Source organism: Crocodylus porosus, unplaced genomic scaffold (genome assembly GCF_001723895.1).
Source record: "Crocodylus porosus isolate Cpor-Errol unplaced genomic scaffold, CroPor_comp1, whole genome shotgun sequence".
Lineage (NCBI taxonomy): Eukaryota > Metazoa > Chordata > Crocodylia > Crocodylidae > Crocodylus > Crocodylus porosus.
This window is the reverse complement of record NW_017728921.1, coordinates 18647596-18665352: the sequence shown is the minus strand read 5'-3', so window position 1 is coordinate 18665352 and position 17757 is coordinate 18647596. Positions and strand designations below refer to the sequence as shown.

Genomic DNA, 17757 nt, shown 5'->3' with positions numbered 1-17757 from the left:
TCCTGATGTAAATATTTATTTAATACTTTGGGTTTTTTATGTTCTGCATTTAGAAAGAAGCAGCATGATTATTCATACCATACAGTGATAATTAAATACTTTGTATTCGGGTACAGGCAAACTTTTCCAGCTGCCTATACATCCACAGGCCAGATCCAGTGGTTCTGCAGGTTGGATCTGGCCCACAACCCATAGGTTGCTAACTCCTGTCCTATTTCAGCAGTGGCAAGGGAATGTTAAACAACTACTGCAGTCAACCATTTTAAATTCTGCACCAAAAAGTATTATAAGAATTATCTGAGGAGCATTCAGAAACACTATTACTAATTCTTAACAGATTTTGAATAATTGGAGAAATTCCAGAGCACCAGGGAAAAAATTAGCATCAAGCCAATATTTAAAAAGGAAACCACAGGCTTATTAGCCTGCTATCAGCCCCTGGCAAAATCATGGAAAGGCCAGTATGGGATACAATCAATACAGAATTAATGGATATAGTGTAATTAATGACAATCACCATGTTTTTATGGAAAATAGGTCTGTGTCAAAATTATTTTTAAATTAAAAAAGTGGTTAGTAAAGTTAAGTGTTAGCATAATGGAATTTTTTCTGCAAGGCATTTCATTTAGTTCTGCATGACATTCTGATAACAAAAATTAGCACTATACAAAATCTGTGTAGCCCCTATTAAAGGATTTAAACTGGTTAGCATTAGCATATAGATTGCAAAAAAGCAATTATAAATAAAGACTCATAATCCACTGGAGGTGTTATTAATGGGGTCCTGAAGGGATTTGTACTTGGTCCAAAGCTATTCAAATTTTTTATCAATGGCCTGGAAAAATATAAAATAATTCCTGAGAAAGTTTGCGGATGACACAAAAACTGGTGAATAATGATGACAACAGGTTCAATTATACAGGCTGACCTGGACTGCTTGCTAATATGGGCTCAGTTGAACAACACATAGTCACACATTTTAATAAAGTCAAATGCAAGGTCGTAGAGCAATAGCCCACACTTACAAGATGGGAGACTGCACCTTTGAATGTAGTCTCTGTGTAAAGATTTTGGGATCATGGGGGATAAACAACTGAATATAATTTTCCAGTGCAATACTTTATTTCAGAGTGATGTGATCTTTGGAAGTTTATGCAGAAGAATATCAGATGGGACAAGGAGGATGTACTGCCACCTCTACATACAGCAACGGCAAGATACATGTGTTCAATTCCAGTGCCCATCTGTGAAAGAGACATTGAAAAATAAGAAAGTGTTCAGGCAAGAGGTACAAGAACAACCCGAGGTCTGCCCAACATTTATCCAATGAGATCATTTAAAAAGATGTATCTATTTGTTTTATGAAAGAGCAAAGAGGCAATTTGAAGGTGGCATCAAAGCCCCTACCAGGGGATGTTCCAATGGTATATGACCACTTAATTTACTTTATGACATGTAATTTTATTTAATTGAAAAAAATAAGGTGGTCCAGGGGCTGGAAGCTGAAGCGAGAGGGAAAACAACATTAGAAAGAGCATGCACAATGTTACCTCTGAAATGAGTGACTTAAGAAGATGCCTTGCCTTTCCATGCAGCCGGGCTGCTCTTCTGAAAGATACTCTGCTGCCCAAGGTGATTCACAGGCTCGAGGCAGAGTCCTCGGGGGGATCATGGGCCAGTGCCACACGAGCCAGAGCAGACAGGATCCTCCCGGCCATTCCCTACACTTGGGAAATGGCCTGAGCAAGGCCCCACGCCCTGCTGAGCACCGCCAGGCTCTAAGGGCCCTCAACCCACCCCGCCTGCTACGCGCGGAGCGGCGCCTCCTCCTTGGGGGTTTGTTTGGAGAGTTTTAACCGGGGAGGCCACGACTAAGGGGTTCAGCCCCGCGGGACGCCCCTCGGCAGGCCTGGCCGGGCCGCGCCCCTAGCCCCCTCCTCCTCCAGGGGAGGGGAGGAGAGCCCAGACCCGGAGGCCATAGCAGAGAGGGAGGCCCGGGACCGGCGGCGGCCTGCGGGTCAGTGTAACCGGCTGACCCTCGTGAGCTGAGCGGCCTCCATCCAGGACCTCGTGCTGGCGCCACGGCGGCCGCCTGTCGCCATGGGAACCGACGCCCGCGCGCGGCATGCCGGGCCGCAACAAAACGCGACAGTAAGCCGCGGCGGGAAACGGCGGGCGTCGGCCAATGAGGTGTCGCGGGGATTGTTGCAGAGGCCGGCGATTGGCGCAGGAGGGAGGGGCCCAGCTGGAGGGGCGTGGCCTGCAGCACTTACCTTGCGGGGGCGGTGGTGCGCGCTTTAGTCACACCGAGGAGCGCGGCCCAGGCAGCAGCTGCGCCGTCCGCACCGCCCGGCCCTACCGTCCCCGCCCGCGGAGCCGCCCCGCACCCGGTGAGTAAGGGCTGGGCCCGACCTGGCGCGTGCCCGAGGGAGCGGCGGGGCCCGGGCGCCCTGGTGTCCCGGTGTGGCCGCCGCGCCTTGCTCGTCCCGGGCTGGTGCCACGCTGAGCCGCATCAGCGCGGGCCGCGAGCAAACCCGGGGAGTGTGGGGCGGCTCCCCAGTGTGTCTTGTCTCCCAACCCCTGCGGAGATGCTGCCCGCCCTCGGGGGGGTTGCTCCCGGGCGCCAAGCCTGTTAGCTGCCCACGGGGGTGTGAAGGTTCGTGCTCCCCGCCTTCTAGCTCCTTTCCCCACGTGTGCCCAGGTAACCATGTGTGATCGAAAGGCTGTGATCAAGAATGCGGACATGTCCGAGGAGATGCAGCAGGACTCGGTGGAGTGCGCCACGCAGGCCCTGGAGAAATACAACATTGAGAAAGACATTGCAGCTCATATAAAGAAGGTAAATGGCTTGTCTGAATGCATTTTTCTCCCTCTTCTGCCTCGGATGAATGCTTGAAGATCCACTAGTGTAGTGGTTCTTAATCTCCTTTGTACCACGACTCATTTGTAAGCATCGGTAGCCAGCCCTGACCCAGTGCCCCTCATTCCTGTCCCCAGGTGCCAGCCCCCAGTGTGTGGGGTAGGGGTAAGAGGAGCCCCAAGCAGCCCCTTGCCAGCTGGAACTCTGTCAGCCCACAAGGGGAAAAAAGCCAGTTTCCCAGGTTTTTTTCCTTTTTAAGGGAGTATTGATTTTAAGCCCTTTCCTATATTCTTGTGATCCACTTCTGGGTTGTGACCTATAGGTTGAGAAATGCTGGACTAATGCAAGGATAGGCAAGCAGTGGCACAGGCACCAGACCATGGCACGCAAAGGCATTTTCTTAGCATATGTGCCTTGGGGCAGGTGTTGGGGAAGGGGCAGGGACTGCTACAAGAGTCTGGCCCCTCAGAGGCTTCCTGCTGTCTGTCTCTAGCCAGCTAGCACCTTTTTTAAAAAAAAGTTGTATACAATTTTGGTACGTGGCCCCAAAACATTGCTGATCTCTGATCTAGTGTGAGAACCCTCCTGGTAAGGAGGGGCCGGGGCTGAAGTCTTTGCAGTTCGACTTGTCTGAAGCTGTTCCTATGAAGAGATTTATTTTTATTTTATCAGTTTTCAGCCAAGAGCTGTACACTGCCTAGCAACTGTTTCTGGGTTTGGTAAATTTTTTCACCCTCTGCTCTTCTTCATAGCTTAGCAACTACAGTTTTGTAGAGGCTTTTGAAACCAGTCTGAGGTGGCAGTGAGAGAAGCTGGTCTGCTAGAATAGTGAGACCACTCAAAGCAGTCATTTTAACATGACAACCAACACGGGGTAAACAATCACCTAAAATGAAGTGGTTCCTATTCCTTGCTATTCTAAAAAGAATCGCAAAACCCTTCTAGAAAACTTGATTGTAGAAATGAGTGTAGGTTTTCTCCCCTATACACTGGCAATGTTACCAGTTACAAAGTAAGTGTCTACAAAACTTCAATTTTGGGGGTTTGTTGTTGTCCTGTCTGGGTCCCGGGTTGTCGTCCCCCCCCCTGCTTTGTAGCTTTTTAAACATCTTGGTTTTCCAGAGGAATAGCAAGGATTTGTAATTTGTGTGGTTTCTGAATTGGTATATAAGCAAATGCAGCTTGTATGTACATGGGTAGAGGGTTGTCTTGAACTAGTGGGGGAGACCAGACTTTTTGGCAGGTATGCCACAAATTAACCCTACACCCTCTCCAAGTCCCACTCTGGTCCTCCCTTTTGTTGACCAAACAGCTGCTGTTTCCTAAGAGGTGTTGTTCTTTCCCCCCGGCTTCCCACTTCATCTGATGCTGTGCTGCCTGTGAGCCACACAGGCTGGCTGTGCCTCTTGTGACACCCATGGTGCAGTGGCCACCCCGTCTTAAAGTTATGCAAATAGAGAAGCAACAGCCAAAACATTTTTTAGTAATCTAGTGTAGAGGTGCACTGAAAGACCTTTTTTTGGACCAATACTTACTTAACCAGAATTGGGCAATACCAATTTGACTGACGTTTTGTTGTTTGTTTGTTTTTTATGCAGCCCAGCAGCTTGGAGAGTGGTGTCTGGTCAGTTAGTGGGGGGGAGGGGTAGACTGAGGCTCCCACAATGAGTGGGAGGGGAGCTAAGACAGGGGCAGGTGCTGCCCAGCCAGGGCAGGATGGAACTGCATGTAGCTTATTTGGTGGGGGTGGCTCCCTAATGTGTACACTTCCCCTGGGGGAGGCATAGGAGGCATGAGCCCTTAGGATTTGTGCATGGGTGGGCTGCCTGCTGAGAGCTGGATGAAGCTTGCCAGGCTGCATTCCATATGCATGGTGCAGCTGCACACATGCATGCAGCTTCTATCAGTGACATTATTGGCCACATCATCCAAAAAAAGCCAATTTGCTGATATCCATTTTCCTCTTATTGGTGCTGATTTATGATGTGGACTGATATATTGGCGTACCTCTAATTCAGTGCAACCAATAACACACTTGCAATGGAAGAGCCATGCTTGGGGCAAGTTTGCCATCAAACTTTTTAGGTTTGCTAGCCAAAATATATGAAACATCCACTTTGTATACAAATTTGGACTATTAAGTGACATGAGAGACTTTGCTTTTAATTGGAATGAGTGAGACTTGACTAATACTTGACTGTGTTTACAAAACAACTTAGTAAGACACACCTGTGCTTCCACTGCAAATGAGTGCCATTCTGAATATCAATTTGTGATCTAGCAAAGTATCTTTTCCATAGTTAAACCCTCTGCTTTGTAGTTCTTTAAACATCTTGGTTTTCCAGAGGAAGAGCAAGGATTTGGATATACTAATTCAGAAACCACACAAATAGGAAGCACCCTGCTCATCTGATTAGACTTCTGGGTGAAAGGGTAGCTTTGGTGGATGGAAAGTAATTTTTTTGCCTCCCCTCTTACAGCATTACCTTTTAGAACAGTACCTTTCTAACTTGTGTAGAACTCTACATTTTCTGCCCCCCTTGCCATAAGTCCTCCAAGAGCAGAAAAAAGTATGCACTGTTTTTTATTTTTTTTAATTTGCTCAATTTAGAACATGACCAAATTTTAAATGAATACAAACGCACATTTTGCCAAGGAAAAAGATCCTTGACAAATCCAAATGTCTCTAGGCAGATGGGTTAAGCAGCTTATTCTTCTGATACTAAACTGCAAGTGACTTTTTTTTCAGGAGTTTGACAAGAAATACAACCCCACTTGGCACTGTATTGTGGGAAGAAACTTTGGCAGCTATGTGACTCATGAAACTAAACATTTCATCTACTTCTACCTGGGCCAAGTTGCTATTCTCCTCTTCAAATCTGGTTAGACATGGACTGTACTACCCAAGCTTGCATCCAGTTAAGGACTGCATGCTAATTCCAAATAGAGACTGAAATCTTCAGCCTTCCCCAGGGAACACACTTTGATCAAGCCTCTTGTATTGTTAATGGACAAGGATGTTGCTGTACCAGTTTGTGTTTTCATTGCCACTATAAAAACAAAAACAAAGCCAAAGTCTTCCTTGTATTTTATTTGCTTTCAAAAACTTGTTTCTTTTTTTCTAGTAAAAAAGTGGAGTTCATTCAGTTGAGTTTTATTCCAGTAGTTTTACAGCTATCTAGCCCTCTTATTCCTTTATCGTCTTTTGCAATAATACTCACTCTAGAAACAAGTGAAGTACTTTGTGAAGCAAGCTTCACTTCTTTTAACTACTCAAAGTTTGCTCTCAGGCTAGGGGGGAGAAAGCATAAATAAAACTGCAGCTCTAGTTTCAGTGAATTTAGCCCTGCCCATCCTAGTTTGTACTGCTTTTTTTCCTAGTACCTATCAGTTCCTAGCTTTGGGCAATGAAATAATAGCTAACTAGTTTCATTGTTTCTAGATGAGCTGTTTCTTTCATGGAACTTAAATGAGAAAAGTTAAAGGCTTATCATTTTAACAGCAGAGAACATTAAGAAATTGATGCTGTATACCTACAAGTTACTGACTACAGAGATCCCTGTATTCTCGATAGCATTTAGAATATTTTAAGTAAGAGCCCTGATAGTAGCTGCAGCAGGCCAAGTACTATGTAATTGGTGAAGACCGCTTAAATAAAGCACATTGATTCTAGTTTTATATAGACCAAATTCTGTACTTCTAACTGTTATAAACTTTCTTTGACAAAGTGACAGAAACTTACAAAAATAACTTTATACTCCGTGTTAAGCCAGCTAGCTCTCGACTGTTGCAGATAAATAGGTATTTTATGCTATTTACAAAAAATAAGAATATAATCAGTATACTGCTGCCTTTCACAGGAACTAATGAAATAACACTAGTCATCTTAAAGGCTAAGAACAGAATTGAAGTACATTCACTTTCAACTTTTGTAAAACTACTGGAGTGCAAACTTGCAGCCATCATCTGTACAGAAAAGTAATGAGATAATAATATTTTTATGAAATCTGGTTTCCATGATTTTTTTTCATCCTAATATAAGGAAAGTTGTACACTACCATGCATATGTTTACAGTTAAAGGAGGTTAAACGGAAGCTCTTAAGGTATATTGTACATCTATAGCTTAAACAGTACTGTACAACAGCAATTCTGCCTCATCACCATGTTGAAGTAAATTGATTTTTCAAGCCTTTTCTGTTAGGAAAATGTGCTGCTAAGAGTAACTTGCATAGAAACACTTAAGTGTCTGTACCTATATAGGTAAAAGATACTGCAAGAAAATGAAAAGCTCTGATTAAAAAGTGAAGTTTACTCTTAAATACATGGGGGGAAAACCCCCCCCAGATTTTCATACATGTTGTTGTCATTTCAGATGACATGACAGTAGCTTTCATACCGGTGCTAGAATCTGTATAGAAGAACCTCATCTGAAAGTTAAAAGTCCATATCCAATTTTAAATAAACAGTTAAATTACTAGAAGTTTGAAACGTGTCAGACTTGAAACCTTAACTGAATTTTGCTATGTCCTCATACTATGTTTAAGTACCAATAAAAGTGGCTACAAGGATAAGCTTCATCTTTGAGGTCTCTGGCAAAAAAATGCATTTAGGAGTCTTCTGATCCAGAGTTACTTAACTGTGTTCCATGCTCAACAGGCAAAAAGAAACTAGGTCCCAAATTGATTCAAGACTACTATTTTTCAGTTTATCTGGTGTTTAGATTCTGGAGATTGCAGAATAGAATGATGGAAGATTTGAGCTATCGTGATGGTAAAGTTGTCCCACAGCTTTCAGGTTCTTCACAGGAAACTATCATTAACTGTTCAAAGTACTTTGTGAAGCAAATATCACAGTTTGAAACCTGAGTGAATGGCAACAATGCCAGCAGTTAGATTTCGATATTCTACTTTCAAAAAACCTGCATCTTCAATCATTGCCTTGAATTCCTCCTGAAATACAGTAATTGTGCAGTTATATAATCTTACTTCTGTTATTATTTAGAGGACAACTCTAAGATAATTGTCCCCAAGACAATACCAAGAATGTACTTTGCACATTAGACCTAAAGGGTGGTTCTGTACGTATGGTTTGTGGCACTGTGAACCCATCTGTAGCACCACAAATTGCACATACACTTGATCCCAGTGTCAAAAAAAAACCCGTGGCAGAAGTGGAGCAGCAAGCATGACAGCACTGTATGCCGTCTAAAACCAGGGCCTAGCCAGCCAGAGCCCTGCACACCCAGACTGCTGCTGCTGGAGCGCCCCCCCACCAGGACTCTACATAATGCTGCTAAGGCTAGTCCAGGTACTGGCCCCAGCCTCCCCCACCCCACCCAGGGCAATGTACCATGTGCCAGAGTGTGCGTGCAGGGGCATTCCCCAGGAACAACCAGCAGCAGCACAAATATGTGCCACTGCTAGTTTTCCCCAGGGAACACACATTCCAGCTTACGGGGATGTACCCAAAAAAGCCATTTTCTTACTTGAGCTGGAAACTGTCGGATGCTCTCTACGAGGTATTGGTAAGACTTCCAGTCTCCAGCAATAATCTCACCCAGAACTGGGATAACTTGAAAGCTGTATAGATCATACAGCCTGCCGAGAAAAAAACAAAATATACAAACCAACAGATAGCAAAACCCCTCCTAAAATTTTCTCCCAAATAAACTTGGTTGTTTTATAATCCTTTTTGCTCTAGATTAGCATGAGATTTAAGCATGTGATAAAAATGGGTTTAGGGATCTACTTTCATGTCATACATATGCTGTATCGGGGCAGCCCCTCAATAAAACGTTGTGAAGGATAAAAATAGTAAGAAAATATATTCTAACCTAGAAATAAGAGGGTTGTTGACTTGACTAAACTCTAGACACAGGAACCTCCCTCCTGGTTGCAGCACACGGTAGGCCTCCTGAAGTGCCTGAGAGAGATCAAAAGTCAGTGAGTACACTGTTTCCTAGGGCAGCATCAGTTCTAGCAATGTCACATGTGGGACTCCTGGATGGTCCACCTGCTATCCAAGCAGAGGAACAAATCTAGGCTGGTAAAGTCAGAAGAGAATCCTGGGAGTTTAATGGAACCTGGATGATTACATCATTCCTCCTGAAGTCTAAAATTAGCAGCAAGTTGTATAACCTATTAGGCAACATCCCTGCCTAATAAACCCTTTCCTATCAAGCCAAACAGTCCCAACTCCCTTTGGACTAACAATAGGCTCAATACTGCTAAAGATTGCTTTTGTTACTTCGGTTATTTTGGAGACGCTCATATTATTTTCAAGTGAGTGCAATATAATAAGATGCAACACCTAAACCTAATTTTTAATTAGCATCCATTTTAAAGACATTAGCCAAGTTACTACCATCCGTCTCCTGAGGTGGGAAGATCCCCCAAACTGGCGTAGAATATTCTGTTTATGAATTCTATTCCTTTCTGTCTCAGATTGTAAACTCCCATTTTGAAAGTGAGGCTAGTTGCTTTCGGTCTTTCAGCCTGCATGCTGGACGGAAATTTCAATGGGTGATGACATTCCAAAGCCAAACTGAATCTGAGCAGATCTCAGTTAAAGAGGAGTACTTTGGGATGATGGGATAGCTGAAGCCTAGAGAAAAGAGATTTTTCTATCTTCTGAAGAAGGGCTGATAGCAGTGGAATTTTTCCAGTGCAGAACCCACCTGCCCTTACACACATGCATACAAAAATCTATATAGCCCTTTGAAAGCAAAGGCTGAGGGCTCATCTTGACTGAAAAGGGTTTTCTTAAATGTATCAGTTCAGACACAGACCTGACAAAAGGCACTTGGAAGACCTGTTAGACAAGCTTTCAGATATCAACTGTGCAGTTGGTTCAAAAAATTCTTAACTTCTCAGACATTTCTTTGATGACTCTAGCCACAACAACACTCCAACCCTACTACAACTAATTCTAGCTACTTTAGTGAAGCAGAAAGACTTTGCTCTGTTGTGTAAAGGAATGAGTTAACAGAAGTAAATTGCACCACAGGCCAGGGAGCCTTACATAGTGATAATTATGCATTTAAAGAGGTGACCAGGTCTCTGAAACAACTGATCAATTGTGCTTGATCAATTATTTTTGCAGGCAATGGAGTTATAAATAAATCAGTCAAATAGCAGATTTGGATTAGAATGGGTGATATAAATTTACTATAATGCTAAGTTATGGACTACAGGAAAAAAAAGGGTAAAGGACATCCAGAGTTCTTTGAATACTTATTAATGATCTCAGTTTTAGCATTCTGATGCCATTATAAAGAATACAGTGTTTAGCCTCTGGTTTTAATTCAAGCAAGCTGGAGGGCTACATCCCAACTGTATGTGTATCACAGGTTGAAAGATTTTAGCTGATCACAGGAAATGTTCTTTCTGGAGCTCAGAAAGCTCAGCAAAACTTTAAAGTTCTTTTCCCGCCAGGTCATGCTGCTCTTGATTACCTGGTCAATATGAGTTACATTCCGGATTCCAAAGGCAATTGTGTAAATATCAAACTTGTCATCATCGAAGGGGAGCTCCTCAGCATTCCCAACAACCCAGGACAAGCCTAAAAGTAACAAGGACAAATGGGAACTGCTCCATGTGACATTCCAGAAGGCTTTTGGAATGCTTGCCTTCCCAAAAAGACTGAATAGATGTTGTTTTAAAATCATAATGTGATTCTGCCCCTCAGTGGGGAAGGACTCTTCACTTTAAACCCACAACCCCAAAAGTGCCTGCATCATGACTGTTTTCCTTCAGACAAAAGTCCAGCAAATTTGTTCTCAACCTTTTTGGACTTTTGTGAATTGAGTGGCCAGACAGGGATAAGCCTGAGCCTGCATCTGTCTGCTTATTTGCTCACACCATCCTTCAAAGGATCTTGGGGCACCCTGGGGTGCCCCATTTCCATGCACTCTGCTTGAGAGTCACTGACAGAGTCTGAAAATGAAGGGGAGTTACACCTTGGTGTTATGTTCATTTTCTAGAAAGGGATAATACTGGTAGGAGCTACTCTCCTTTACAATTCAGAGAGGGCATGCTGATGTCTGCTTTTATGACTTTCATGAACTGCTGAACACAAGCAATCTAGCTTTGAAAGTAGTAGCTAATGCCTCTCTCCTTACAATAGTTTTTCCTTGCCCTCCAGTGCTGGTATTACACTAACAAGATAGGTGGGGAGCCAGGGATTACAAGCCAGTCTGACCTTTAAGCTTCTCCTTTTAGGACAGGGATGGGCCAAATGGCAGATCCAGCTGGCCTCCGTTTCCCAGCAGCCCCTGTACATTGCGGTTTCCATGGAGAACCCAGGGGCATGCAGGCAGTGGATCACAGCTCAGCCCCAGCTCTGGACCACACTGTTACCACTGCAAGATCCCAGCTGCAGCCTCAGAGCAGCTCCCCATCCAGCCATGCACCCTGCCAGCACTGCTGGGGCCAGTCTCCCTGGAAACCCTGGCCCCAAGCTGTTGCAGCACCACAACTCCTGGGGTCTCCATGGAAACCAGCCACAGTGACATGGGCAGGATCTGCTGGGAAATGGAGTTTGTGGTGGGCCACATCAGGTCCACAGGCCAGATTCTGCCTACCTCTGTTCTAGGAGGAGAATCAGCAATTAGTAGGCTGAGAAATGAAAAGTGAAAGAGAGACAAGAGAACAGAGTGGCCAAGGGCCAATCTTACCTAGTTCCCATCTTGTACAGTAGCCTAGCTGACCAAATTACTGCTACCAGAAAGCAGCCTACCTATCTTACAAACAAGTTAGAGGAAAACCATAATTATTAAAAGCATTTGCTATCACATCAACAGAACAAAAAACATCGTACAGGGCTCTGGTGTATGTTTTCCCCTCTCTGCTTAAAAGGAGAAACATTAACTCTCCTTAGTGCTCAATTTAGCACAATTCCTTTTTAAAAGAAAAAAAAGTTTCTAATTTTTCTTCTCTGCTTCAGAAGCATTAATTATTTCCGTTGCGTTGATTCCTACATCCCACAGTAAGTTCTTTCCCTTCTCTACACAGTATGTACACCAACAAGCTACTGATGATAAAAAAATTCATTTATTCTGAAATAAAGACGGGACATTAGGCTATGTTAAACATTACACTGAAGAGTCCTATAAGATTTACCATGTGTATTTAAACTTGGTATATCTTATTTAAGGGCTATAACTATAAACTCAGACAGATGGCAGATGGCTATCAGACAAATACTGTCATATGAAACAACTTGATTTTCTTAGGTCTTACTTCTTAAGCCTTTCAAATCAAGATTTGTGTGGTTTCCCAGATGAAATCTAGAAGCCACTGAATTATTTCACTGACCTGCAAACTAACATTTAAATATGATTCATTTTTTCAAAGTATTATAATAAATTCATCAACTGTGGGAGATACTATAATAGCTTTGTTATATGAATTCTGGTTGTCAGGATATTTCACATTAAAGTTAATGAAGGTGCACTGGCACAAAAGATAGCAAGGTTTAGCTCACTGGGTAAAGAAGAATCAACCATTAGGCTTCAGATTAAAATCCAAGTTTGTATTTTTGAATGATTTAACATTTAAAAGGTTGACAATACCTGTCTGGATACAACAGCACACAACTGCCTAGGGAAGAGTTACTTGCCCAGTTAGATAAGCAAGTAGAATTTTGTATGGAAGGTGCAACTTGCGATCATTACCTTTACATAATAGATTATTAGGATTATTTTTACATCATCTACTACTCAAAATGTCTCGTGGTCAAAGACCCAGTATTGAAACAACACAATGCAGACTTACCTTCAGTATAGCCAAGAAGTTGTGCTTTCTGTTTTCCAACCTTCACCATTTCCTTGTTAATATCACAGATCACCACCTGGGATCCTCCTAGAGGTTTAAGTGCCTCTTCCTGGTAACTCTTAGAGATTTCTTGCCATGATAAATTCTGATGGGATTTCAGCTTCTGTCTGAGCCGATACTCCCGCTGGGAACGAACATAATTGATAAACCGAAAGGCGATGTCACCTGTATTTGTTTTGAAAGGGAGATGCACAGTATGGAATGGTTTCTGATATTGTAAAAATTAAAAGTTTGAGGGAATAGGAAACTGAGACTGAATATTAAATTTAAGTATAACTAATTGTGGGGATAGCTGGTGGGGGGGAAGAGAACAAGTCTGCTTTTCCCTTAACTATTAGATTAAACTGAAATTCTATTTTTTGTAATACTGTAATTCTACATGGAAAAAATTAGAAGTGTTTCAAGACATTAGTGAAACGAAGCCTCTATCCCCCTCCCTTAACTCCTGCAATGGGAAACAGAAGTTAAATGACTTGCTTAAAATCATAAGCCTGCAACAAATTAGGGAATACAGTAAAAGCTTTGTTATCTGGCATGTGTGGGGTAAGGGGGCTACTGGTTATCTAAAAATTCCAGTTATCTGAGAGTTATATTGGCACAAAGCCTGCAGCAACAGCCCACCCTGACCCAAGCAGATCCCTTTCCCCTCCCCCCGCCCCTTCCCCTGCAGCTCCTCTATCAACGTCACTAACTAATGTAAACACCAGAAATATTTGATGCATGTGCCACATAGACTCAGCAAAGATTCCATTTGCTAAAGTAAGGATTTGTATTGGGAGATATTGGAAATTCCGGTTAACAAAGTATTTTGGTTAGTAAATGCTGGTTAACAGTTTTACTGTACCATTCTTTACTTCAGGCCCATTAACTGCTAGACAGCACTTCCTCTAAACTATTCTTGCTGATATAACAAATATAATTGTGCTTCTTATTACTTATATTCTAATCATTTTCCACTTCCCCTATGTAGAAGAACTCATTCAGGCTATAAAGAACCTTACTCAGCAGATAGCACTGCTTAACAATACCAGAAACAAAAGTGCCCTTTACCTGTCCCTCCAGCAACATCAAGCAGCTGTGTTCCTGGGTAAGGGTTCATTTGATGCAGTAAGATATCCTTCCACAGCCGGTGAATTCCAAAGCTCATTGAATCATTCATTATATCATACTTTTTGGCCACACTTTCAAACACCTGGTAAACTACATTAAAAAGATATTACAATGAGATATACAATACCTAGGAATGCCAACATAGGCAGTCTAGAGATGATAAATGACTGCATTTTTCTTCTGCCCACTCTCTCCTTGATCTTCAGCACCACAGTCATTTAAGCCAACTTTTATAAACCCGTAGGCATGGCTGTTATATTTCTCTTGCAAGTTATATCCAAGAAAATGTCCAAGAGACAAGAATTGTGTGTGATGTCTTTTATTAGACCAACTGCTGGACAAGCTTTTGCACATTAAGGGCCCTTCCTCAGTCAGTGTTATTATTTACTGTTTGTTGCTATTTAACTGTGTATCAATATTTAATAAATGTTCATTAGCTGCTATTATTTATACTCCAGTACCTCCTACAGGTTAATCGAGTTGTGCAACACCTCCTCTCACCCTCAGTGAGCTCTCAGTATAAAAAGAAACAGAAAGAAAGGGGCAATACAAAGCCAGAGCAAGAAGTGGGCCCAGAGTCACAGCAGCTTGTGGACAAGGTTAGAAACGACCAAGATCCCGCGGTCCTGTTCCGGCCGGTTACAATGCTGGGCTGCCTGTGTCCTGCACTACACTGAAGCCAGAGTCCCGCACCGTCCGCCTTCCAGCCCCGACCCCGATCTAAGCTGGTCACCCTCGCCGTGTCACCTCTCTGTTCTTTCTCCGCCTCGGGCACGGTCTGAAACCCTAAGTGTGTCTCCCCCTGAGCGACCAGACCCCGCGCCCCACCGAGGAGCCCCCAGGCAGCGCTCAGCCTCTTCCCGCAACTGCGGCGGAACAGGGTGCGGCAGGGCGCCGCTCCGATGGAAGCCGCCATCTTGGGTAGTGACGTGAACTTTGCCCCTTGACCGCCGCCTCAATACGCAGGAGCCGCTCTCGTGTCACGTGATTGAAACGTCTTAGCCAATCGGAAGCTCTGCCCGGCAGCGGGAAGGTGAAGTGTGGTTGGAGTAGTTTCACTGTGGCATTGAGCTGAGCTGAGCTGGAGCGCGGGCTAGGCCGCGCCGCGGGGTTACTACGGGAACCATGTGCCCGCCGCACCCCTCTGCCCCTGCGCCCCCGCGGGCGCTCTGGGAACGACCCTGGTCCCGCCCCAACCTGTTGCTCTGCAGTCCGGGGCGACGCGGGGCCCATCGCCCTGCCCACGGCCTCCCACCGCGGGGGTGAGCCTGAGCCCGGCCCCACCGTGTGGCTCCATCGGCTTCCGCGGAGCAGGCTGGAGCGAGCCGGCCCTCGCATGCAGGTAGGGCAGCGCTTACAGCTGGCCTCTGAGCCGTGCTGGTGTCAGCTCACTAGTGCCATTGGCTTTCTCCAAAGGGCGTTTGCATCCAAGTGTGACATCTGCCGCAGCCGAGTGAAATGGTGTCGTGGACTGGCCAATGACTTAACCCTGCTCAGCCACGACTGGCTGAAAAACTAGGTGTGGACATGACCTCAAGCCTCGTTGTCCTGTTTGCTCTGAAAATAGAATCATAGAAAATTGGGGTTGGATGAGATGTCAGGTGGTCTTGTCCAACCCCCTGGGCTCAAAGGAGGATCATCCCGGCCAAGGCTTCTTCTAGCTGGGTCTTAAAACCTCCAAGGATGGAGCTTCCACTACCCCTGTGGGTAACCTGTTCTAGTGTTTTACTACCCTCCTCATGACAAAGTTTTTCCTAATATCCAACCTAAACTTCCCTTGCTGCAACTTGAGGCCATTGCTCCTTGTTCTGTCATCTGCTGACACTGAGAACAGTCTAGATTTATCCTCTTTCAAACCTCCCTTCAGGTAGTTGAAGGCTGTTATTAAATCTCCCCTCAGTCTTCTGTTGTCCAGACTATATAAGCCCAGTTCCCTCAGCCTTTCCTTGTAAATCCTGTTCTCTAGACCTCTAACCTTTTTGTTGCTGTCTGGTAGACTCTCCAGTTCTGTAGTGGGGGGGGGCAAAGCTGGACACAGTCCTCCAGATGTGGCCTCACCAGTGCTGAATAGAGGGGAAAAATAATTTTCCTCGATCTGCTGTCAGTGCTCCTACTAATGCAGCCCAGTATGCCATTAGCCTTCTTAGCAACAAGTAGACACTGTTTGCTCATGTTCAGCTTATTGTTCACTGTAACTCCCACATCATATCATTTTTGGATGCATGAATGTTTTATTGCTCTGTTCTAGCCCAGTCTGCTTATTGGCTGTAATAAAATATAATGTTCAGTAGCTACTTAAAATGGGTATTGCAGAATTAGAGGGAGTTCAGAGATAAGCCACGAGACCATTCGAAAAGCTTGGGATAGTTTAAGATAACACAGATAAGAGGCACATAAGAGCCTGCAAAGTAATGAATGATAACAGAACAGATGGTTTGAGAAATTCTTGTAGTCTGAGAATAGGAAACCAAGGAAATGTTCAGTGTAACTGAAAGATAACCCATTCATAATTGATCGAATGTGATGCATTTTTTTTTATCAAGTTCATGAATACATTGTGGAACTCATCCTAATAGGATGTAGTCAAAGCCAAGACTGAAAGAGGAATTGGGTTTTTATTTGGAGAAGGGGAATATCTCAAGTTGTAATAGTAAGTATTAGCAAAAATAAGAGCCAACATAAAATGTATTTCAGAAGTTAAGTCCATCTCTATCAATTGAACATCAGGAATATCCCCAAAATAGACAGATTATCCTATGTCTACCTTACTGTTTAGTTTTTGATACCTTCCTCTGAAGCACTGGTTGGCAGCAAGTGTTGGAAGTGAAGTAATGGGTTCAATGGGCTGCAGGTTTGATCCAATATGGTACTTTCTATGTACCTGAGGTGTGTGAAGGGCACAGTGTGCATTGAGTCTTGTGGGTACAGCTACACTTTCTGACTTTCTCTGCTTACCAAGCTGTTTGCACAGAATGACTTAAATGTATTTTTATATACATATATGTTGTAAGGAAGATGCCGCCATCTCATATTTTGACACACAACTTGCCTCTTCTAGTTATGAAATTGGCTCTGCACGGGCTTGGGAAACTGGTTCTGATTAGGGCAAGGGCAAACTTTGTAAGTACAAACCTCATAAGCACATGCATAATGAGGCTGAAGTTGGTTCTTACTGACCCCTGGGTCAGGCAGGGGCCTGCCCAGGCTTCTTCAGTAGAGTCTCCCAGTGGCAGGGCTGTGTGGTTTGGGGTGACCCAAAACGGATTTTGCCTGATGATGATCCCAGCCTGAAATCAGCTCCTTACTTTTGGCAGTGTAATTAGTGTGCAGGCCTGGGGGGCTGGGAGTTGGCAGGCTTGCCTGTGAAAAATGCACTTTGGGTGGGGTGGTCTCTGCCCAGGCAGCTTTGGGAGAGTGCCCCCCTGGTAGCACTGTGTGTTTTGGGCAGAGCCAAAGCAGATGTTGTCGGGTAATCCCAGTTTAGTTTGGGCTCTTTATTCAGGGCAATGTACTTGAAACGTGATATTATATTACATTTGTGAGGAGATTGTTACTCTTCAGCATGTTTAGGACCTTCAGCTTTGGCTCGGGAACCGGGAATAAGGAGCCGACTTCAGCCTCACGGTGCTTACCCCGGATGTCAGTAGTCCCTTGGCCTGTCATGCGGTGGTTGAGCGCCGGCCTTACCCTCCTTCGGTCTCTGGCGCTGCCTGGGGGAGCCCCAGCGGCACTGCGGGATTTCTAAGCGACGCTTGGCCCTTGGGAAGGGCCCCAGGCGGCCCCGCCCGCGCGGCGAGGACGGAGCCGCTGGGCCGGACTACAGCTCCCGGCGGGCCCGGCGGGCGGGGCCCCTTTATAAAGCTGCATCCGGGGCCTCGGCACTGCTGTCGGCGCTTCGTCGCCATTACGGGGGAGCGGCGGCCGCGGTAGCAGCAGCCCCAGGCCCTGGGTGC

The 17757-nt window shown here is 44.6% G+C and overlaps 2 protein-coding genes and 1 long non-coding RNA gene across 3 annotated transcripts; 1 reads left to right on the top strand and 2 right to left on the bottom strand.

The window, feature by feature from the left end:
- On the bottom strand, positions 1-1716 carry LOC109312878. The gene is made up of 2 exons (XR_002101923.1): positions 1551-1716; positions 1-1244 (listed from the first exon to the last, which is right to left on the bottom strand). It is a non-coding gene; the product is annotated as an uncharacterized LOC109312878 (long non-coding RNA).
- Positions 1717-2276: 560 nt separating this feature from the next.
- Positions 2277-5932, top strand: DYNLL1 (dynein light chain LC8-type 1). The gene is made up of 3 exons (XM_019539219.1): positions 2277-2390; positions 2702-2839; positions 5610-5932. Exons 2-3 carry the CDS (start codon positions 2708-2710, stop codon positions 5745-5747), a joined length of 270 nt encoding a protein of 89 aa, XP_019394764.1. The 5' UTR covers positions 2277-2390; positions 2702-2707; the 3' UTR covers positions 5748-5932.
- Positions 5933-5975: 43 nt separating this feature from the next.
- On the bottom strand, positions 5976-14743 carry COQ5 (coenzyme Q5, methyltransferase). Its single transcript, XM_019539218.1, has 7 exons — positions 14552-14743; positions 13745-13894; positions 12635-12859; positions 10315-10421; positions 8695-8783; positions 8347-8458; positions 5976-7810 (listed from the first exon to the last, which is right to left on the bottom strand). The coding sequence occupies exons 1-7, from the start codon at positions 14718-14720 to the stop codon at positions 7709-7711; spliced, it is 954 nt and encodes a 317-aa protein (XP_019394763.1). The 5' UTR covers positions 14721-14743; the 3' UTR covers positions 5976-7708.
- Between the last annotated feature and the right edge of the window lie 3014 nt (positions 14744-17757).